This window comes from Cyrtonyx montezumae, unplaced genomic scaffold (genome assembly GCF_038088225.1).
Source record: "Cyrtonyx montezumae isolate F1298 unplaced genomic scaffold, pur_monq_1.0 scaffold_17, whole genome shotgun sequence".
Taxonomy (NCBI): domain Eukaryota; kingdom Metazoa; phylum Chordata; class Aves; order Galliformes; family Odontophoridae; genus Cyrtonyx; species Cyrtonyx montezumae.
The window spans coordinates 33,004,396-33,028,122 of record NW_027071903.1 but is presented as its reverse complement, the minus strand read 5'-3'; the positions used below and the strand labels follow the sequence as shown (position 1 = coordinate 33,028,122).

The following is a 23,727-nucleotide window of genomic DNA, read 5'->3' as shown; positions in this document are numbered from 1 at the left end:
ATGAAGCATATTAGATGGCCATCACACACTGAACAGGGTTAGCGCTGACTACTGGCAATACCATCATAAAAATTCTAGCTCCAAAACCATCTAATTAACAGTAACAACAACCCTTGCTCGAAAGCAAAGATTCAAAATGTAGGATCTTTTTCCTTCTCCCAAAACTGTTACCCTTGCTAAGTGAAAAGGATCTGCTCAAGTTTTCATATGGTGGGTTAACTTCAAAAAAACCTAAAAAAATGTAAAATAAAGATTTCTCAGAGTTATGACAGCTGCATGCAAAACCATCACAAAATTTTCTGTTCTAAACATAAAAAGCCACCTACCAATCTTCGCTACAACACACAGATATTTTTATTCATCAGAAAAAGTTACTTTCCACAGAAGAACTGTTGTTGGCAGATTGACTGTTAAAATAAACATCTATTCTAATCAAGATGCAAAGGATATGAGGAAAAAAACGTCCCTCATGTGAATTAAATGAGCCATTTTATGCGAGATTTGAACTACTTCCCAAGATAACCTCTACTTGCTTTTCACCCAGAGACAAATGTGAAAGCACCCTACAATAAAAAGAGAGCAGAATCAAATGCTCAGAACCTCCTAATGGCAAGAGCTGTTTTTTCCTTTGTTGCAATCTTTGAATCACCGAGGTTGGAAAGACCTCCAAAGATCATCTAGTGCAAATGTTTGTGGAGAATATCAGGAATTACAGGTACTGAGAGTACCCCATCTTGATCTTGATTTTACCTGTGCGACCTGGTGTAGGGAATCTGCTCTGGCAGGGGGGTTGGACTCAATGATCTCTTGAGGTCCCTTCCAACCCCTATGATTCTGTGAACTTCGACACTTCTGCCATAGAGAGATGAAAAACCAACACACGACCTTTCACAACTCAATCTATAGGAGAATTCTACACTCTTGGCAAGTATAAAAGAAGAAAAAAGACCAAAAAAAAAGTAAATACACCTTGTTTAAAGTGCCTACAAGTAAATATAGCAACAACCTAGAACCACTGTTTTTGCAGATATTAACTTGAAGTATACTCTTAACAAGCAGCTGCCCAGTCTCAGTCTCTTCAGACATGCTTTCTCAATTTTCTTTGCAATTGAGAAGGTTACTGTGCACCTGACAGTATTTGAAAGAAGTCATGCCATATTCTAGTGGACTGTGAAGCTCCAACAACTTTATGTACCCTGCAATTTACTACTGTGGTACTAACTAGGTATCTGTTTTTTTGCTAGAGGTACTTCTTATAGATTTTCCACTGTTCTTGTATAGCCACAACTCTTACTTGAATGAAAATCGTTCTAGAAATGAGTGGGTATGTGTGTAACATTTTGGGTGTGATGTTCTGAAAAGCAAGAGATGAGTGATGCACTTGACTTTCCACATAAACTATTAATAAATGCAAGAAGGAAAGTATTTCTACTGCATTAAATATCTTCACTAAAGCTACTGCATATTGGTATTTCACTCATTTAATATTCCATAGCAAGTGCTGTAAACAACTGTCTTATTTTCTTAATGACAGGAATCTTGAACCTTTAGCCACTGTTACTCAAGCTTGATTTTGGAAAAGATGACTGAAATGCCTTGATAATAAACTTACTTACTCGGACTTGAGGAACACTATAGAAACCAACCTCTGACCTCCACAGTTTATAAAAACAACTGTTTCTTCCTTCCGAGTTTCTCCATTTAAAACGTTGCTTACTCAATGGAAGCCATACTTAAATATTTATTTGCTGCATACAGCCAAAGAATGGAGAAAGAGTGGAAAGCCAATCCCATGCTTTCAGCCTGTAGTTGCAGCTTTTCTATTCAAAAATCCAATCAACTGAGCTTATCCTCAAAGAACTTTTTCCCAAGTCCCACATTAAGTAACCAGTAGGCACATACTGGAAGGTCAAGAGTTGCTTCTCTAACTTCTTGCCAGGAACATTTACTGAAGAGAGAGCTATAAGTATTTCCAAAATTGGCTCTCAGTTACCAAAACATCTCATGGAATGGAAGCAATATGAAGAAGGTGGGTGAGCTATCATTCATTTTGTCTTTCTGTAGCATAATAAAATTCAGTGGCTGCCTGATGTCTATAGAGGTATTAAATTTTGTCTAGGCAAGACAAAAATCAATTACCTGAAAAAGTGCTATTATATCAATTTACTGAAGACCAAAAATACTGTGAATTGGATTTTTTGGCAAGGTCTCAAATTCATATTCGAAAGAAATGTTGATTATCTTCCAAAATTAAAACTGAACCTTGCTACTGTCTTCCAAGCTGTTTTTGTCTAACAGCTAGAAAATAATTAGCAAGATATACATGGCAATACAAACATTGTCGTCTGTATTTTCTTCATTTTGCTTGGCACCAGAACCAGCACTGATCACCAGATCTTCAGAATACTGCTAGTTTAATAAGCACAGAGAATTTTATACAAAGGGAAAAAAAGAACGGGAAACGTAACTCTTGAGCATGCTGTAATTATACTTGCAGAGAGAAAAAAAAGCAAGAGAAGTAAATGACTAAAAACTACTGCAGTAAAAAAGGCAAATGTTACCAAAGTAGAAAAAGCATGAGGGTTAAACGCCTGATAAAACATTACAAAACTCAACAGTTACAAGGCAATCCTTCACTGTTCCTTAACCAAAAGGAGTCAAAATAAAAAATTGCTTCTGAATAAGTGTACAAACTGAAACCATGATAGTCATTTTCAGCATAAACATGATACCACACTTACCAACTGGACTGGTACCAGCTCCATTTGGCACTGTGAGGTCAGTTGTCCCCAGCATTCCACCTAAAAAAATAAAAAAAATGGAAAAAAAAAGTGATTCATTAAGAATTTACTTAGTTGGTTTCTTTTTTGTTTTATTGTTGTTTATTTGTGGTTTTTTTTGTTTTTCCCGAAAGAAAGGTGAAAAAGGAAAGCACAACAGTAGTGAAATCCTACCAGCATTGCCAGTACTTGGTGGTCTCTGCGGGGCCCCAGGTGAAACGTTGCGGTGCAGGGTGGTCTGAGGTGGGGAGAGCATGGTCGTGTCTGTTAACGATGAACTGGCTGCCAGGGATGGGGATACGAGGGAACTCCCTGGGTTACTGTAGGTTAAAGTGTTGGGGTTGGACACTGGAACCGTAACCGACATCGAGAAGTTCTGAGCAGGCAAGCCAGGCTGGAGGAAAGGAAGCAAGGGACACACAAGACAACATCAGCGTTAACTATACTCGCAAAAACAGCACGTTGTAAAATATACACATGACAAATTTGCCAACAATTATAAGAGTTAATTATGTTAGTTTTGAAACTCTAACTCATTAAATCATACAATCTGAAAACATCCATTTGTTGTAGAGTCTAGTGTTGAATTATAATATGTCAAAAATACAGTTCCAGAAGAATTACTCATAAACTTATCAAAACATTCTGATGAAATTCAAATACAAAAACCTGAAGATATTCATATAGTTCAGAAATACAATAAATTGACCAGTTAATTTGGATTATTACAAAGCCATGACAAAATAAATATGTAGACAAATGGACAAACTGTTACATCTTCAAAATGTAAGCATAAACATGCACATTATAAAATAGTTTTAAGACAAAAAAGGAACAATTAGTAATAACATCTTCTATTAATAACCTTGCCACGGTATTGCAATTAATCTCTAAAACCTTTTTTTTCAAACACATAAAAAGTAAAACCTTCAGAAATTTACCAACTTCAGTAATTTGAATTTAACCACTTTGACTGTCATTTTCTGAGATGTGTTGTGCTTGAACAACCACTCCATTTTCTTTTTCTGTAGCGTTTTTCCCTTTTTATTTTTTCTTTTATTCTAATTCTTACAGCATTATTCAAATGGCAGCTACTTTTCTGCAGTATATATGTTTGTTATTCAACAACTATTTGACTCAAAAGCTTAAATGCCTGCCCATCTATGGTGCTCATTTGGTTATGACTAACTTGTTTGGCCTTTGTCTCATTCCTATCCTTTGACAGTGATGTGTTTCTGAAACAAAAGGGACTATTTTCTTTCACAACTATCAGAGTAATTGCAAACAAAACTATGACAGGTACAGTTTAAGAATAAAAATTCAGTAGATTTTGTTGACATAGACGATAATTTAGAGGCCAACTGAAGATGAAACACATTCATGACCTAGCAAGTATATTTAAGAGATGTACTTTGTCAGATGCAGCTTAAAATTTACTTAGAACGACACTTCTAAATGACAATCTGATATCAGCTGAAATGCAACAGTAACTACACTAACATAAAGAGCATAATACATTTTATACAAAAAGCAAAACCTCTTACTAGTGAGAACATATGACAGCTTCCATACTGAAGCATTCCTCAGAATAATTATCAGTTTTTGGCACAGATGGAAGCAAGAAGTAATGAAGCACAGCAATGTAATGCTAGCAAATCACTCACAGTATCTAAGTAATGACAAGCTGTACTGATACTTGTCTTCACGGGAAGCTACTTCTAGAAACTGTTTATTATCTATGCAAAGGATGCTTTTAAATAGCATGCTTTCCATTAACTCAAACTAAACTTGAAATAGCTGAAGTACGCTTAAAACAATGCCTAGAAGTTAATGGTAAGAACGTGAACATTTTTTCCATCGTTTTCTCAATATAGAATCTATAAATGACAGCTTCTCCCACTCCTTACAATAGAGATGGACAGCAGCATCTGTCCATCTATGGTATACATTTGGTTTTGACTGAATTCTTCACTTCACGTCACATTTCTATCTTTTGACAGTAATAAGTGCAGTAGAATAAAAGAAACTACATTCTTATACAAGATTCACAAGTACTGGAAACAGAACCACAACAGGTACAATTTAAATTATAAATACAGAACTACAGAGTGAAAAATTAATATTCCCTTTTTTATCTACATCAATGCCCACACAGAGAATTTAGGCTGCTCATGAAGACCACAAAACATCAATGGAGATGCAATTTAACTGTATCATACTGAGGTGAGGCCTGAAGATGTTTCAATATAGAAACATTAGGTAGCAAACTTCAAAACAAAGAAGCAATAAAAGATACTGGCTACATACAAGCATAAAGAATTAGTGAAAAGAAGGGATTCTGGGTGTCAGACTGCCAGTTTGCTGTTATTTCCCCAGAGATGGGGAAATGAACAGTGAAATCATTTCCACTACAAGCAGTCCCTCTTCACTGGGGCCAGTTAACCTAGCCAGTCCATTTATTTTCATAGCTACAACATGAAAACGTGAAAAAATTTAAAGGTAGTGGCAGAGCCCCATATTAGTTTTCTCAGAAGATACTTCACCCGTAATACTCAATGCTAATTGCTCTCGTAGGTGGAAATTAATTGTCACACCTCTGAGAAGAACATGCAATATCTCCATTACTGTTAATCCCAAAAATCTTGAGTTCTACAGCCCAATAATTCTCACCTAAGAGTACTCCACTAAACCTTCTTTTTACCTTGCACTCATAAATTAAAGGGCCTGTACAGAACTCATGAGAACATGAACAATCTGCATCTTGAATACATGGGGTTCATTTTTGAATTATAATATTAAAATGGAAAATGATGCTCTGATCACACTATGGGATAGGTGGCAGTACCCTCCTAAAGCAATTAAGCGACTTACGGCAAGAGACAAATGAGTTAGGCACTCATTACACAATTTTCAAAAGATCTTTCGGTGTCAGTGTTCTCTGTTGGAATTTCAACAAGACCCCAATCTTTCTGAGGATCCCACTACCATTTTTAAACATCTAAATGCCTTTCTAAATCTGGCCTTCAGGAAAATAAAGCCCATTGATTCAGTAACAATTATCCAACCCTAACTGTAACACACTGTAAAACCTTCATCAGACAGGAGGAAGACTATAAGATTTTTATATCCCACGATGAAACCTATCTTTTTAGGATGTGTTAGGCAGGATCAGGCAAGGAAGACAAGATCCTGAAATTTAGAAACGTTACTTCACATCCAGACAGTGTGAAAAAATCTGTGTGCATAACTGAGAAGCTGGAGACACAGCTTCTTTCTTTCTTATTCCTCATGGAAAAAAATGTAATTAACAAGAGCGAGTACCGATATCTCATTTTACCTCAGGAAAATACACGTTCCTCTTTTCAAACCAATACAGCCTCTTGTCTTTACAGTGGTAAGCAACATCTGTGAAAACTCTCATGCATGTAATAGAAGCACAAACCATACTTTAGTACTCACTGCGATTTTATGATTCCGCATCATATTATCAAACTCTTCATTAATTTTTTTATATTTTTCTTCTGTATGTGGCGTGAGCACATATGAAGTGTCAGGGTCCGGGCTGTCGCACCCTCTGTGTTCCTTCTTGTTCAGAGCCTAAATAATGAAGTTAATAAAAAGGATCAACAAATAAAAAGTAGAGATAAAATAAAAGTACTTACAGGGCCTCGCTTGAAAATAAAATCACTATCTTCATTTAGTTTGCTGAATCTGTCCTCCGATAGTGGACTGTGCTCAAAGTAATCGTCAGCATCAGGGCTCTCACAACCATTAAGGCCTTTCTTTCTTAAGGTCTGAAATACAATTGGAAAATTCACATACAGATCATACTAACTTGCCAAGATCTTTTGTATACTACCGAATCAATCAGAGCCACTGAAACTACATAAAATTTTCACAGACAAAAATCAATAGACAAGCTAAGTCTTTCAAAATAGTGGCAAAGTACACCAACAGAAAAGGTTCATTCAGAGGCATAGATTCCCAAGGTGCCATCTCATGGGCAGTTTTAATCTAAAACCATTCCATCTCTCCAGTGCTCTACACCAAACTGCTCTTACACATCAGCTGGTGGAGGACAGTTGCCTGACAGACATTCAACACTCAGCCTATGGGAAGGGAGTTAATGTCCTCACAGGAAACGAAAAAGCATCTTAGCCTTTACTGGATCTTTAATATTAAATTGATTTTAGCACCCCTATTAATATCCCTCATTTTAAAAAGCGGACGGTTTGAAGTAGAGCGATGCAACGGCTAATGTTTTTCATTTGAACATCTCACTGGCTTACAAAGGCAGGATTTTCCTGCACTGCAGTCATCCTGCATGGTAACAAGAAGTGCAAAAAGTATAAAAAGAAATGACATAATCCCTCTGTAACATGACTTAGTTTGCTAAATATATGCTTTTTCAGAGTCTTCTACTCTAACTTGATGTGACCGCTTTGTGGGGTACTTCCTGTTTTCTGGTGGAGAACTTGCATCAACATCCCCCAGAAACAGAGCCTGCCTACAAAGCAGGCATTACAAGTAAGCCACTGAGAAAGGATGTGAACCTGCAGCTCCTGGGAGCGAACAATTAAAGGATACAATCTGTACATTGGCAGTGCTTTTTTTTCTTTTTCATCTACTACACAATCAAATTTCTCATTGCAAGTTCTCATTTCTAACAAAGCGAGATTTAAAATGCTACTCGCAGAAAAATCCTAAACATTTTAAGACAGGCTCCAAGAGGAAAGCAGTATTTATTTTTCGACAGGTCCACGTGAGCTGTGTATAAGGCAGCAGTGGGGCTACATGGGCAGGGAGGTGGTGACTTCTCTTGCTGACAAGGTGTGCAAGTTCTATGAGCTTTACACTGAAAGATCCTAAAAAAACGAAATCCACATGTTGATATTGTCAGCAACAAGAAGAAATCCCATTCTCTCTGTGGTAGAAGCTATGCTTCCACAGCGTACTGAACCTTATTTTAAAACAAAAGGTTTCATCTAAAGCATTCTTATTTTTTTCCAGCACTATCTAGCACGATAAGAATTACACAAAACTTTTCTTACTATTTATACATGTGCAAAACACTGCCTGCTTCAGCTTTTAAGCAGCACTAAAATCCAATTACGCTCTCTGAAATTCTTTAATATCACAGGTCACCACAAGCTGTAATTCCTTCTCGGGTTTCTCGGCTGGCTCTCGCTATCCCACGCCGTCTCTGGAACTCCCACAAAAATGCCAGCACTGAAGCAGCACATGGGGAACAGGTGGAGCTCCCTCCGGCCCCGATCCCGCAGCGCCAGCCAATCCGCAGGGCACGGATATGGACGTGGCCATACAAGGGCCGGCCGCTCAAGGTCGGAGTCCGCTATCCCTCCCAGCCCTTCCTGACAAGTCAGGCTGCCAGTTCTCTACACTTTGATATCAGTGGGGAAAATGTTGACACTGTGTAATCTCTACATTGTGCTTAGCCCCTGCAGCCCATGGAATGCTCTAAACAGAACCCAAATAGGTACTTAAAAGAGCGCTCAGCACAGCATCCGAGACACTGAGAAGCCAGGTTCAGGTATTACATAGAAAGAACTTGCAATAAATACACAGCAGACAGTGTTGAACTCCTGTCTGGTTCTCAAGAGGTTAGCCTAACTTTAAGTACTGCAGCATGGGAGTGTCATTAATGACTCTTTAAAAAAAAAAAACAATCAAGTGAAAATGTGAGTGCAACACTGCGCCTCGTCCTCAGGGATCTGCCTGACCATATACTCACAGCTCCAGTACAAAGGAATGGGCTCAGAAAATACAGAAAGGCATCCTTCCTCTCTCGGCCATGGGTTATTTTTATTTTCGATAACAATGGGGTTAACTCTGTTTGACCCACGAGGAAGGAAAATGCTCAGTATCTCCCGGTTAAGATTCTGGAAACCTTCACTCCAGATGGGGTTCCTGTCATTGTGGAAGGATTTAAGGCACTGTTTGCTGTTACAGATAATATGTCTGGGTCTGATATCCCGAGCTCTGTCCCTTTATCACTGAAACACGCACTGTCACTTCGAGGACCTAACCATAAAAAGACTGCTACTTTATCACTGCGCCATAACAGACCGGTGAGACCTTCCTGCTCTGCGGCTGCACTAACACGCGGAATGCTGTCAGCTGTTCACAGAGTCAGGCGAAGCCTACGCAGCACAGCCTGGCCACGATAACAGGCCCTGCCCACGGAGCACAGGGATGGCTGCTGGGAACGGGGCCATGGGGACAGAGCTGAATTCCATACCAAGGGCTAACCTCACCCTTCGTGGTCCCTACAGCTACATTTTGTCATTTCTCCAAAGACTGTAAATAACTCGGCATACCCTTTGTCCTTCCAGTACTTGGAGGAGCTTATAAGGAGGAGGGAAGTCTGACTTTTTACATGCTCTGATAGTGATGGGACACGAGAGGTATAAACTAAGAGGGGAAATGTAGGTTAGATGTCAGGTGGAAATTCTTTACTCAGAGGGCAGTGAGGCTCTGGCACTGCTGCCCAGAGAGCTGCGGGTGTCCCCTCCCTGGAGGCAGCCAAGGCCAGGCTGGATGGGGCCCTGGGCAGCCTGAGCTGCTGGGGACAACCAGCCTACAGGGGGGGGGGGGGGGGGGGGAGGGGGTGAGCTTTACGGTCCCTTCTCTAGGTTATTTCCAAGATATTATCATAAAAGACTGACAAACTCTGAAGATGAAAGAAATCCTTCTAACAGTTTAATTTCTCTGCAGCGACACAAACATTTTCACAGAAAAAAAGTTCTTGCAGTTGAAGCTAATACAGAACAAACTTTCTTACCACAAGAGGGAAAAAGAACATTAACTTCCAAGGTTTGCTCTTCAATGCTCACTCCAACTGCCTTCTTGTGTTAAGTCTTATTTTCCAGATGATTTAAGGGAATGTGTAGCTTTTGGAGTTAATCTGTATTACTTTCCACTTCCTCTAAGACTTATCCAAAACTGCTGGCAATTGTTCCAGCATGTTTGCCAATGAGCTGCACTGTGTCCTCAGTGACTGACACTCTGCAGCTTTGATGTTAGACCTGATGAGCTAACTTGAGGAGAGGAAAGAATTGATTTTTCTCAGAAAATCACGCAAAGCAAGTGCTTAGAGGAGCCATGGCAGGTATGAAATCTTTTTAAAAAGAGCCAAGCAAACAAAGCAGTGTGGCTGTGCTATGTGTGAAGTCACTACACAAATGCTCCTGGCAGCTGCAGTAACACGGATATAGCAGAACGGCCTGTTAGCTTTAGGCTGCTTTTGTGGCACTGTGTAAAATTGAGATACACAAAATGATTAGGTTTGGGTTTTGTTGTTTGTTGCCTGCTTTTTTTTTTTTGGAATGGCAGAGAAAGGCTGGACTAGTTGTGAAGGACTGAAGTACGACATTCAAACACGCTGCACACTGTTCTCCCGACCTTCCCTACACATCGTACAAAGTCATTTTAATTGCACTGCATTCTGCCTGTGCAAGAAGCTCCTGAGGAGCTGAAGACCTTCTCACAAAACAACAGTAACAAATAATTAGCTTTTCTCTACAATTCAACACATTCTACTTAAACTCTGAGTACAAAGGGAACCGAAATATGATAGCTATTAATGGTGCGACCCATGAGGAAGCAAAGATGATATTCAACCACCAGAGTAACTTTCTTCTGTCAAACTTACACTGGCTCAAAATACTGATCATCAGCAGTTCTGGAAAGCAGAAACAGAACTGCCAGGTACAGATTACTGCTACCCAAGACAGAGTTAAATGACAGCATCCAACTCTCCTCCTCTCCAGGAAAGATAACAAGGATTATGTCCAACTCTGGAAGGATGCGTTGCTAATGGTTAAAAAGCACTAAAGCAGCCTTGTTTTGTGCTTTCACATGGTTAAGAGGGTAAGAGTGCTGATAGCAGTGATCTGGGCTCCTCACCAGCTCCTTTGGCACAATCATAGAGATCTTGATTGTGTTCACTGTAACCTCAGGAAACAATACTTTTCTGCCTTAAAAGGCAAAAGTAGGAGGACATGAAGTGCAAAGTGCACTACGAAGCAGGAATGTTAGCTCATTCCACGCCGTCAGTGTTGGGTTCTTGTAGTCTACTAACACTACACAAGTTGGGAAAAGGTTGTTGCTATCAGTGCTACAGTGCAAAAGGGAAACAGCTGTTCTATCAGTGCTACTCCAGATCAAGCCAACAGCTCCATTTCTGCACTTTCTTTTGGAGCTGGCCAAATGGGATTTTTCTTGGTGTTTCATCTGAAATAACGAGAAAAAACATTTCCATAATTTTACTGAGACTGAAATGAAAAAAATGATTTCCTTTAGCAAAGGCAAGCCTTTCAGATAAAAATAGTGGCTAGCTCTGTTTCTGCTGTTCCAGTCTGAGCTTGGAAAAGATGTGAAGTAGTACAAAGTTGGAGTAAGTACTTAAAAAAAAATAAGTTCCAAGTGTAAGTATTCCTTAGGCATGAAGTATTGGAAGAAGCACCACCAGAACTTCTAAGTAGTACTTAGTAAGCATGTACAGCATGGTTATCAAAGGACAGTCAACTCAACAGTTTCTTGATGCTCTGGAGAGCTGCCATGCAATAGAAGAGAGGAAGAAGATCCTGCTGCCATTTGCATCTAATTCCGAAGGCTCCTCATTCACAATGTGACTGCCACACACTCAACACAGAGCCTGTGCAGGGCAGGTAGGGCAAAGCAGAACTCTGCCACTTGTGATGGGAATAACCATGAGATCTCGAGGCACAAGACTGAAGCTGCAGCCTCACACTAATAAAACACACATGCCAGTCACGTTAGCCCAAGTTGCAATGATGTCTTTCCTATTGAGGTTCAGATACAAACAAACAAAAAAATCATAAAACAGAGATTCAAGGATAACTGAGCTACTCAGCCACAGTATACCCTTGAGGATCAGTCTCTCATTCCATCTCTGCAGAAGTTCATGGAGATCATGCTTTACGGACATTTGCCCACACTTAAGGGAACCACTGAAATGTCCACAGGTACAGCTGACATGGTAACATTACCAAGTGACTGCCACAGAAGGTGCATGATCCCGGACACAAGTATCAAGGGTACTCAGATTTCTGCTTGAGCCTGCAGGAAGCCATTTTCTTCTACACTAAAATGATGGAAAGTTCTCCTTGGCTATGCTTCAACTTAATTTTGTGCGTTGTCAGTGTTCACAGCAGGAACGAGCTGGTGTACCCATGCAGGAGCTGAGCACCAGAGATACAGAGCAGGCAGCAGTGCTGGTCTGGCCTTCCTGGCAGCTGCAGACCACTGTCTGAAGCCACCACTGATAGCAACATCCCCCTCAAAAAGCCCCACCTTTTTTTTTTCCTGAGATATTCCTACACAAAGGAGAAAGAAAAACACGGCACTCTCAGCCCCAGACTCCCACCCAGTTTTCATTCTTATTATGTGAAACATCAGCGAGAGGAAAAAAAAAGGGCAAATTCCTTTCAGGCAGTTCACCTCCCTTCCCACAGAGCAGAGAACCAAACGTATAGGCTGCAGACCTGACACGCAGCACAATGTCACAATGAAAGCATGACGATCCCTTTGTTATTTGCTTCCTGTTACATGCTAAAAACTAGGTTGAATTTCTTCTGTTATAACACAGAATATTTCACTCCTATCACGCTGAACATTACCACTGTGCTCCATCCTTTACATACATCATTTCTCCCCCATTATGTGGAGTATTTTTAGTCACTGGAAGCTATTTATAGTTTCTAAACTTCCTGCAGGTCACTTTGGCCTCAGAAGCAGCATCGTTTCTGTTTCTTTTCTCCCAAGTAATGACACAGCTCACAAATGCCAAGCTCGACCCTGCAATATCAGATGTATAAATTCTGTCTGTCTAAAATGCAGCAGGACCGAATCTCACGAGTAGTGTAAGTGAGCAGCCAGAGAAAAACATGCAACTCGTCTTAGTAACAGTGTTTTGTGTAGGAAGTTCATCAACATTATTTCAGTAGGCTTTAATATCTGTTTTTTAAATATCACGGGCTGGATTTTGTTCACTGTTTACAGATTTTGTAGATTTTCCACAGGTTCTATTAATATTCTTAAGTATTTAAGCATCTGCAGATGTCATCACGAAGCTGTTTTCCTTTGCTGTGAGTTAGGAGGCTGCTTAGGTTGAGCCTAATGCTTTTCTTTTCCCTATTCCCACCATGCACTTTACATTTTCCTATGCTAGCAGTCAGAATTCCGCATTCTAGTCGTAGCCACAAGCACACATACGTACCAAAATAGCACAGTAAAGCTGTAGAGCAGATAGTGCCCAGCTCTCAAAACTTCAGCACAACGCATAAAAGGTCAAATCAGATGATGATGGACTTCACACAGCAAAGCAACTCGGAAAGCTTAACTTCCTAACAAAGCAGGCCTCAGCAAGCTCCCTGGAGGGCTCCCCAGCCTGAGCAACGTACACTAAGTCAAAGCTTTTAGTTAAATTACATAATGCCTTCCATGCTTGTGCTCAACAAGTAGTAATATAAGATGAAAAAAATGATCTTTTAGATATGTATGCATAATGAATCTAGACAACAAGAATTCTGAGTACAGTACATCCTGATAAATTCTGCCACAATCGTTATACTCTTTGGGAAAAAAATATTTTTAGAATTACTTTGTGATTAAAAAAAAAAAAGACGTGAGAAGCATGCACAAAGATGGGCCATAAAACAAGAGGGAGAGCCCTTCAGACAATGCCCTGCTAAGTTCAGTTTCAGGCAAAGGTATTCATCATTTGCAGATGCCGAATGTCCATGACTTGAAATTTTATCAGTGTCCTTGTTATATTCCACTCTCAGAAAAGACAGGGTCTTGTTTCAAATGTTGGAGCACTTCCAGTATCTGGCAAATTTTAACACGCATCCTTAGCTTGCCAAACATGAAAGCTAGCTGTCAAATTCCTCCAAGATATGATAAAGATGGCACTCAGGATTCAAACTCTCGTTTATATAAAATAACACATACAAAAGGTTTTCAGACTTCTAGCTTGAACCATCTTTGCTGTGAAACGTTATTTTAAATAGATAAACCACCAGCAATTACTGAAGAACAGTTTTATCTTCTCTAAAATCCACTTCAGAATATTATACAACGCATGGGAGTAGTGACGAAGGAAGTGCTGCTCTCCTACTTAGGGTTTCTGAGAAACTTCCAGTAATCTGTGGGCTTTCTAATGCAGTCAGTGACCCGCAGAAGCAGCTGCACTGTTCACTCCCAAGTGAGTTCCTTGAGGCTTAAAATGGTCAGTAATCCAGTAGTACTGACAACGTTGTTTCCTCAGAGAAAACTAAGCCAAGCTCTGTCTGATACCTGATGCATTTGTCTTTCACTTTCTACACAACTTAATAGATGCTTAAATCATACATAACTGAGCAGGTTTCCATTTTATCTGTTGTACAGAAAGCACCTTCAACTAGAATTTTTCATTAAAAAGTAATCAATTTGCCACCTAAACCAACCTTACTACTAAAAACAAAGGACAAAGCATACTCAGAAGTTCATCTTCAAGAAGCAGAACCTATTCAGTAACTCACAAATTAAACATATTCTATAATCCTTTCAACAAAGGGAAGTAATAGTAAGAGTACAGTTCTACCTGTACGAAAGTTCCAAGAGTGCCTACTTATAATTTACAGTACATAAATGTTGCTTTCAATCCTAAGTGACAGCACACATACGTACATACATATCCTCCTGTGTGTACCTTTCCATAAATATAAAATGGTGAAAATGTAAAATCAGCACCAGCAGCATCTGACTGAATGCCTCCTTTCAGCAGCAGTGTATGGCAGATAAGCCATATGGAGCATGAAAAGTTTTCCAATGTAGCAACTCGGCTGCATAATACACTTCATGATCTTTCAGAAATTCTTTAGTAAAAATATTATTCGCTATTCTGCTTGCTAAACTTGCTTAGTGGTTTGCTAAGAAAAATCTAACTCATTACAATTCACTGATATAAAAAGAATGGAAGTGGGATTCTTACAGTCAACCGGGCTGTGCAATAATGCCAGATTGCTGCTGCAAGCATTTCATGTCCTATTTCTCCTTATAGCTTCAACAGTAGAAAGGATAACAAAGTATTTCAAACTCTTGGAATACTTGAGATAACTTTGTTTTATCAATCCAGAAACCTGAAAAGGGGAGTAGGGATGCAAAAAGGTCATAGGTCTGTACCACCACTGATTAATATTTGCACAACTGATAGAGGAAGGTTTCAGAGCAAAACACACCAGGTGGAAGAATCAACAGCAAGTCCCCTGTTGAGATGAGCTGAGAATGTTACAGCATAGATGGGCCACACTGCTGTCACCAAAACACAGGCTACGAGCAAACCACAAATCTCCATCACACGACTACAATTTCATCACACCTACGTGTTGGGGTATGCAACACAGAGTTGCATACCCTGAAAAACTGAAGACCTAGACCAATTTTTCTTCAAAGTTAGCATCTCTCTCAGCCCTGTACTGCAGGAGCACCATCAGTTTAAGGTCCAAACATGAAAATTACTGAGAAACAACCTATTAGAAATTGAATTCCAAAAGGAAACTGGTAGTAAAGCGTCCTAGAGCTGACACTCTCCTTCCCCTGAGGGTTTCTACTACAACACTGTTTGATGAACACCAGTGACCAAAACACTGACATTTCTGCTGTCCTTTCTGCAAGGAGATTAATGCAGGGGCAGAAGACATTATCAAACCATGACACCCAAGAGCTTGAAAGCCAAAACCCAGGCTTACTTTAACTCTCCAGTGAAATCAAGAGTTTTCTTCAGAAAGATTAGTTTTCAACCTTTTTTTAGTTCCAGATGCAACGTCCTGGCAGCTATATTTTGCAAGCACAGCTTGCCCAAATTCAGCCTTGATTAACAGGTGCCATGGTCTCCAATCGGAAAATTGCAAAGTAAAAATATGCTCTTCTGTCAGCGTAAAATTTCAAAAGCACCAAATCTTGCATCAGCACTCAGGCTGCAGAATAAATAACACCAGCAAAGCCTGAAGAACTTGTTAATAGGAGGAAGATAATTATATCTACGTATGATTGCCTGGATGAACTCCAGTATTAATGAGGAGTGAGAAGTTGCTGATTTTCTTGGAGGTAAACTCCAATCCCACTTAATACAGTGTCATCAGAACACCAAATCCAAAAGCTGATCTTTGATACACATTTCCAGAGCAGCGTGTGTGAATTGGGCATCGTGTGCCTGCCCTCTACACATTACAGAAACAAAAACAGTCCTCAAACACATTGCAAAAGCAGATGGAAACAACACCAGCAACAACAAAGAGCTCTCATAACTGGGATTTCCCTGACTATTCTCAAGTTATTTGCAAACGTCCAAAAATCCTTTGAATTTTTCAAGTTGCCACTTCAACACAGCTATTCTTCAGATTTTTTTTTATATCAAGCTACGTTGTAAACACTAACCAAATAAAATCATGAAGAAGACAAATGACAGCTGATATTAAAATATATCCTAAGATTTCAATCACTGATCCTAAAAAAGGAAATCCAGTAACAGTGCATGTTAATTATATGTTATCTGTGCTAAAACACACTAGCTTTGTATTAAGAAGGAAACAAAATGCACTTCTTTTAACCCTACAGGACTACGTTTAATCATTGGTTTAGACAAAAGGAAAGCAGAGCTTTAGATTATTTGGTGGCAAGCCAAAGCTTTTGTAAAAAGTTAAGTTAAACCCCAAAGCCTACCATGTTTACAAGTCAGATTTACAGTGGCCAATTCCACTGCCAAGAAGCAGACTCATGTCACTATACAAAAAGACTTCTATTTACCCAAGTTCCATGGTCACTCCTCTTCCAAAGCAGTTCGGCCTTTATGCACTTTCTCTCTTTTTAAGGAAAGCTGAAAGTAATTTAGTCCTTAACCATACAGAAATCCTCCTTGAGACTTAAGATGTCTCAGAGGCATTTGCGTGCCACCTCAAAGTATTCAAAATGTTATATATGCAGTATAATTACATGTACATAATTGTTTAGCAAATCAGGTCCAATAATGCCTACATTTTCTCAGCATCGTGAGCAGATTATCAAGTCATTTCCCCATTCAACTGAAACCATTCTGAAGGTTCTTAATTCTTTTAAATGTGTACCAGTTGCTGCTGCAGTGTGGTCAAAGTTGTTCAGAGACCAAAGCATGTGGTCTCAACAATAGCAACGCATGACAATATTATTCAGGGTACTGGTATTTATTTTTCTATAAGCCCACAGCTTCCTATCCTCCTCACCATATACCTCAGGTTTTTTTGTTTTGGTAAACTAATTTTACCCACTTCTGGCACTTCACCATCTATCAAGATATGAAGAACTGGGAAGTGACATAATCTAACTGAGCACCGTCAATCATCCTGCAGTTGACAGTGTGTTTAATTCAACATTCAAGTTGTCACTTCTCAACACTATCTTCCTTTTATAAAGCTGTTTTCCTTTATGTGAATTCTGAAATTTAACCTACATCAGCCACTAGTTTTTATTTTACATGGAAGCTATCTGGAGAGCATTTTCTTCTCTTCCTTCTTAAAATTTACCATGTAACTTCTGTTATGAAACACTTAAAAGAATCACATTTATGAAGGAAGGCATTCAATTTCCACCATCTTCATTTTTAGCTTTTAATTGCAAAATACAGATGCCCCAATTATGTGCCAAATACATATCTTGATATCTATGTATCAGTTATACAGCAAAGTGTGAAAATTACCAAGAAAGGAAACGGGATCAATTAATTGAAGGTCTTTTTCATCTAATTCTGTATCTACGTATGTGCAGCCATAAATATTTTAGATATAATTCCCAGATCTTCAGTTTAACACCAAGTTCACCCAAATTTTAAAAGCAATCATAAACCAATAGAAAAATGCTACCAAGATACAATAGTGTTCAAGGTTAAAATGCTATGCTGCATGAGACAACAATAACAGCTCAAAAAACATGCTGCTAATCGAAAGCTTGGGAAAGAGGCAATGCTGGGTAGGTGGAAAACACTGGATTAAAAATAAAAAACTGCTTTAAGTTTATAAACAGAGCGTTTCAACACCAGCTTTTCTGTTTATGCTCTCCACACGTGTCTCTTGGCATATGCTCCATCTGGCTGTGGAGATGCATCTGCTTCTTTATGCTGCAGGCTCTCCAAGTGCAGATGAGCTCTACGCACTCAAACTATGATCTGACAATCAAATCCCTGACACTAAGCATGTCTATGACTAGAGACCATGTACTGCTCATCATTAACGTTTTGCAAAGAGGCAGAGAAACAGGAATTCCAGTTTGGTATTATAATGCAAGACAGTGCACTGAATACAGTTTCTGTAAGATTAAAGTGGCATATTTACACTATTCTAAGTAGCTGCAGTATGCTGAACCTGCCTTCTGCCTTGCTTTATTTATTTAAAATATGACCACTATCACACCAAGTCATGGCAAACAGTACTTTCTACTTGAGTCAGCATTTCCCATGCTAAGATACTTAATTAAACATTCAAAGCCCTGCTCTACGTTGCAACAAACCTAAGACCATTCCAATACAGCAGTCCTTTCACAAGGAAGTGTATGTCTACAGTAATATGATGCAGCTTAGGACGCACCACACGGCAAGGAATGGACCAACCTCAAGTATATTGATGGTAGTTAGAAAACCCAACTTATGATAAAACATGGACTCCAAATTCCAGCTATTCAAATGTTTATGATTCTGCCATGATGGCTGAAAAAGAGAAAAAAAAAATCATATTCCTTACACCCACATTTAAGCTATCAAAGAAAAGAAGTCATGGCAAAAACCATGGAAGGACCAACAAAACTGGTACACGATAACAATAGAACATTTGTATCTACAGTAACACACATAATCAAAGACATAAGGAAGCAGGGAACATTAAAAAAATATATCTAGTGTTCATTTAAGACATCAGTGCTCTCCCTCCTACTATGTTTTCACACAAACATTCCAGCAGCAAGAAGATAGCAAGCTCTGGGCATATCAAAGCAATTCCGATGCCAGCGCTGAACAGCAGGCAGCTACAAGGGGAAGATGTCTCATCAGTTTCATCTAAAGCATTCACAATGCTGCCATCTTCACAATGCTGCCATCTACACACTGCTGAAAATAAGGAACTGACCTGCAACAAATTTGCTTAATTCCCTACTGCAGCAACCAAACTCCTGTCATGCCCATCAGGAGCACACTGGGTCAGGACCAGTTTTGCACTGAGGCTACAATACAACAAACACTACCTGTCATAGTCAAAGAGGCAAAGGAATTACTAAATGTTAACAAGACGTACATCACCTATGATTATTTATTCTAAATTGGTTTAATAAGTTCTTCTGTGATATATATGGGTTATAAATGTATTTCTGAGTAGGCACAACAAAAAGAAGCCCCTATAAGTTATCCTTCAGAACACTGCTAATAGTCTGAAGCTGACACTCATCTCCTCTCTCAGACTGAAGTATTTATTCATCTTTCTTTCCTAGGACAAGATCAGAGAACGAACAGGTGCATTTCTAATTCCTACTCCTGTTTTTCAACCACAGTAAAATCTCAAATATCATAGCAGCATAATACAATAAACCTAGAGAAGCAACATTACAAGGAATCTGTAGATGAGCCCTTGTGTATTCCCCCAGAATAGAAACGATATATGCACTTGAATACTGATTGCACTTTTCTCTGCAGCTGCCAGGGGTCAAACATTTGACATCAGTTTGGAAAAAAATACACATGTACACAAGTAGGCTGGCACAGAAATGATTTTCAAAGAGGCTCTCACTGAAGATATGAAGAACTGCTTCCATGAGCCATACATAACACAGTGAGGCCTGCAGAACGAAAATCAGTCTGCCTGCACCTCTACCTCAAATCTATGCCTGCCCCATGCTCATCTTGAAAGAATCAGGTTTTTATCTTCCTCTTCACTGGGTAACCTCTACTTACACTAATACAACAATGAAGTAATATTCCTGCAATTCTTCACAGCTTTTATTATCCGTCTCAGTTGTACTCAAAGCTGAAGACAGATGTTGGGAAGGCATCTTTGTGATCACAAATGGCAGCTGACAAATTAGCAAATAATTTCTCAGAAAGAAATAAGGCATTTGTTCAGTTCTCATTTTTCTAACTTTTTGAAAACATCAGATGGTATCCTGCCTGTACTCTGTAATCCCCCAGCTATACAGTTCTTCAACTACACAAGGCTAACCACTATCCCTAAACCACTCCTTACAGGCAAGGCATTCGTTTGGAAAACAGCTCTGGAATGTAAATGTCAGACACCTGTTTTGGTTCATTTATAGGACTATTGCAGACACGACTTCTCTGAAACTCAGCTGTAGTTCAGAAGACTCAAACTGACAAAAGAATCCCTGACTTCTACAGGGCCCACTTTAGAAACTGCATACTGAAAAAAATCTGTGTTTATATTTAAAGCATAAGCACAATAAAAATAGAAGCTATGACATACTCATGCTATCTTATTACAGCAAAATCTGTGTGCATTTTACAGTATTTTAACCGACATACAAAGTAACTGGACAACAAAATTAACCACAGATTAACTTCTTCCTTTAGGTTCAATAAGCAGCAGCAAAGTCCTTGGCTGATTCATGTGCAATACTGGACTGGTGAAGTAGCTCTCAGAAAAGAAGAGGCCTGAGTTGTTATTGTGTTTAGGCTGAGCTAGACCTTGGCTTAGATCTTTAGATCTTACTCTCCATTCTTTCCTCCCCCCCCCAGGAAGCCTTAGTATCATCTCCTCCCCCCTCCTTTTCTCTAAAAATGCACCAACAACAAAAAAAAATCTTTCACATTTCTATTTCCATTAGCAAATACGGTTTAAATCGATCAAGTCACCAAAATAACTGGCAGGGGGTGCAAGGCAGGTGGGAAGGCAACAGAGATGTAAAAATGACTTATTCCCTTACAAGTAAAACAGACTGAAAACAGCAGTTGATGTTTTAAGATAAAAGTTAATAAATACATTTATATTTTAAGATATTTTAACTATTACAATATATTACTCCATATTTAAAGTGTTAATGAGATAAGAACACAGATCATCTATTCAGATTGTTACCTCAACGATATCTGAGTTGGTTCTGCTTTCATGGGGCTCGTTGTATTCTGTGTATTTAAGTAGAACTTTGTCCATATCAGTGCTGGCATACTGAAAGAGTTTGTTAGAGCTGTTAAAAATGATGAGTGCTATTTCACAGTCACAGAGTACACTCAACTCATATGCCTTCTTCATTAATCCAAACTTCCTCTTCGTAAAGGTGACCTAAAGAAAAAAAAAATATATATATATATGTAATTTTTTTTTAAATAAGGATGTTGTGAAAGACTATAAGAAAGCATTCAAGAAATACACCAGCTGAGCCTACACTACTTATTTCTGCTAACAAGCAGCATAATTGAACACGTGTAGAGGCTTAAGAAGAACTGCCTATCATATTTGGGTGTCACTTTCAGGGTCAGTACTCTATATTTAACTAAGCTAAACAGTATTTCCCACCCAGCTCTTCCTCTAGCATATATACCAAGAAATGATAAGGGCTGTAGTAATCCCCTCACCACGTTTCCTTCTGCACAACTAGCTTTAGCTTTCCAGGTATTAAAATACATCCTTCTCTGATGTTTAGAGTAGCTGTAAAGCTGGGCCAGACTAACTCACAACCTTAATTCTAACGATTGAGCAAATCCACAGTATCAATGGAAGTAACACTGTTACTATATGTGTATAGTAAGAAAGGAAGCTAAGAAATATGCTTACTTGGCTACTATTAAACCATGCTTTCAGATTCACATTTCTAAGCTGTTTTCTGCCACTTGGGAACATCATGAAACAATCATTCTGTCCTCTTAAAATTGTTGCTTGTGGGAAAGCAAACCTATTAAAAAGGAGTATTGGCCAAATGGAGAAAAGGCAGAGACAATTCTTACAAAAATCACCATCAGCTATGGAAAAAAAAAAAAAAATTAAAACCACATCCTTTCACAGGATTTCAGTTAGTTAAAGGATGTAGGAGTATCAGTGTATTTGATATCAAATCAAATGAAGTACAGGTCTGATGCTAAGGACAATTTTCTTAAAAGGATGTTCAGTATTGTCCATTCAAGTACCTCCAAAAGACACTTTATATTCTATGAAGTTTACGTTCTGATAACTTTTAAATAAAGACAGTACTTTCAGAGCTTTCAAGTGTTTCAATTTGATGGAATACCTCCATCTATCCATGTCCCCTCAAGGCATATGCCCTCTGTTGCATGTGAGTGACCTATAGCATACGTCTCCATTGCATGTGAGTGGCCTATCTGCAAGACAGGAATTAAATAAAACACAAGAAATAAAGAAACCTGTATTAGGGGTTCCTACAGCTTACAGGGCAGATGAGAAAATTACGCGTGTTCACACCTGAAGGCGTTTTCTTCTAGAGATGAGTATCTTACACACATGATTCATTACTACCTGCTATAAGAAAAGCATAGCAACCTCCTCATCACATAAGAATTCTGACAAGGAGGTGCAGACATGCAGTAACAATATATATATACACCTTGCTAACAGTAACTATTATTAAAGCAGTACTAAGAATTATGTATTTCCCCACAAATGCTGGCAAAGGCACTGTGGATTTGTGATTCCTCTCCAGCTATTCACATCATCCCAGGCCCACCTAAAGAAGCTGTTTCAGCACACACTGCTCAGAATGCTAAACCCAAACTGTTAACATGAAGCACTGTAGGAACACAGGTAATTAACATCAGCACTAATGCTAATATGGATTAAGTCTACTTGTATTAGTACTCTCCAACAGTGAATATGGAGTATGAGCGCACTGTGTTCAATAGCCACAACTGATGCCTGCCTGGAAGATTCCAGGCATGGCTTCATACCGCTTTCCCTCTATCTGCTGCTCATTCTCCAGCAACTATGCTGTCCATACTCAGTGGTATCCACTTTTTGTTCTCATCCAGCAGTATTGCATAATACTGAACAAATTGCCTATCAACTTTAAGCGTCCCTGTTTCTAAAATAAGCACAATTCTCCATGTGAATTGCGAGATGTTAGGTTTGAAAGTGTGTGATTTGGATTTTGCTTACTCTTTTAACCATCTAAAGGCAGACACAGTTACACAGTTATACAATGAAAACACACGTAGAACATACTGTTTCCAGGACAAAGACATTCCCAGTGCAAGGATGAGGCTGAGCTAAAAATAAGCCACGCTAACATGAGGAATTGCAATGACTGTTGCCAAGGCAGTACTGTGGACTACTACGGGCACGCAACAACAAAGACAAAAGAATCATTTGTTTATGCACGTTTTAGACCACAGTTTTTTCATTTCATTTTTTACGTTAAGAAGTCCTCTCTGTTATTTCAATTTACACTGAGGACAGCAAAAACAATTCTCACTTACGGTATTTCCCATGCCTTGCATCCGACTGAAATTAAATACAATTTAAAGTAATATTTTAATACAATCTTTACTTTCAGCTTCCTTGTAGCACAAATATTGTTCTAAAAGAATACTGCTTTTCAACACAGAAGGGTTGGCTGTTTTCAGTTTTATTTCAAATTTCCATGGTGCATATTTACCAAAAAAATCCCACATGAAATGTTCTTACTGTATGCAAGAAACTGGATGCCAATTAACTAAGCCCAGAAAGCATACCTGGCACACACTGTACAAAGAGTTAAGATTTGTAACAAAACTTAGGACTTCTTGGTTTGGGGGAAGGGAGAGTCACTGCCTTATGAGCTGCCACCACTGAAGCATTAAAATCAGGGGAAAAAAAACCTCCCAGGGATTCTGTTGATCTAGTCCTGACCTCATTCTGAAGAAGCTAGTTCAAAACCTCAAAGTTAATGTCAGGCAATGATCCAGTTC

The 23,727-nt window shown here is 39.0% G+C and overlaps 1 protein-coding gene across 8 annotated transcripts in view; it reads right to left on the bottom strand.

The window, feature by feature from the left end:
• The window catches only part of MEF2A (myocyte enhancer factor 2A), a 73,231-nt gene that overhangs the window by 17,953 nt on the left and 31,551 nt on the right, over window positions 1-23,727 (bottom strand). For 3 of the 8 annotated variants that reach the window (XM_065734040.1, XM_065734044.1, XM_065734041.1), the window contains exons 3-6: window positions 20,909-21,112; window positions 6,228-6,377; window positions 2,955-3,174; window positions 2,742-2,801 (exon numbers count right to left, since the gene is read on the bottom strand). In XM_065734040.1, the coding sequence (XP_065590112.1) occupies window positions 2,742-2,801; window positions 2,955-3,174; window positions 6,228-6,377; window positions 20,909-21,112 (634 nt within the window). Of the gene's footprint in view, window positions 1-2,741; window positions 2,802-2,954; window positions 3,175-6,227; window positions 6,378-6,442; window positions 6,575-20,908; window positions 21,113-23,727 lie in introns of all 8 variants that reach the window. The other 5 variants (XM_065734043.1, XM_065734046.1, XM_065734042.1 and 2 more) reach the window with 3 other exon arrangements.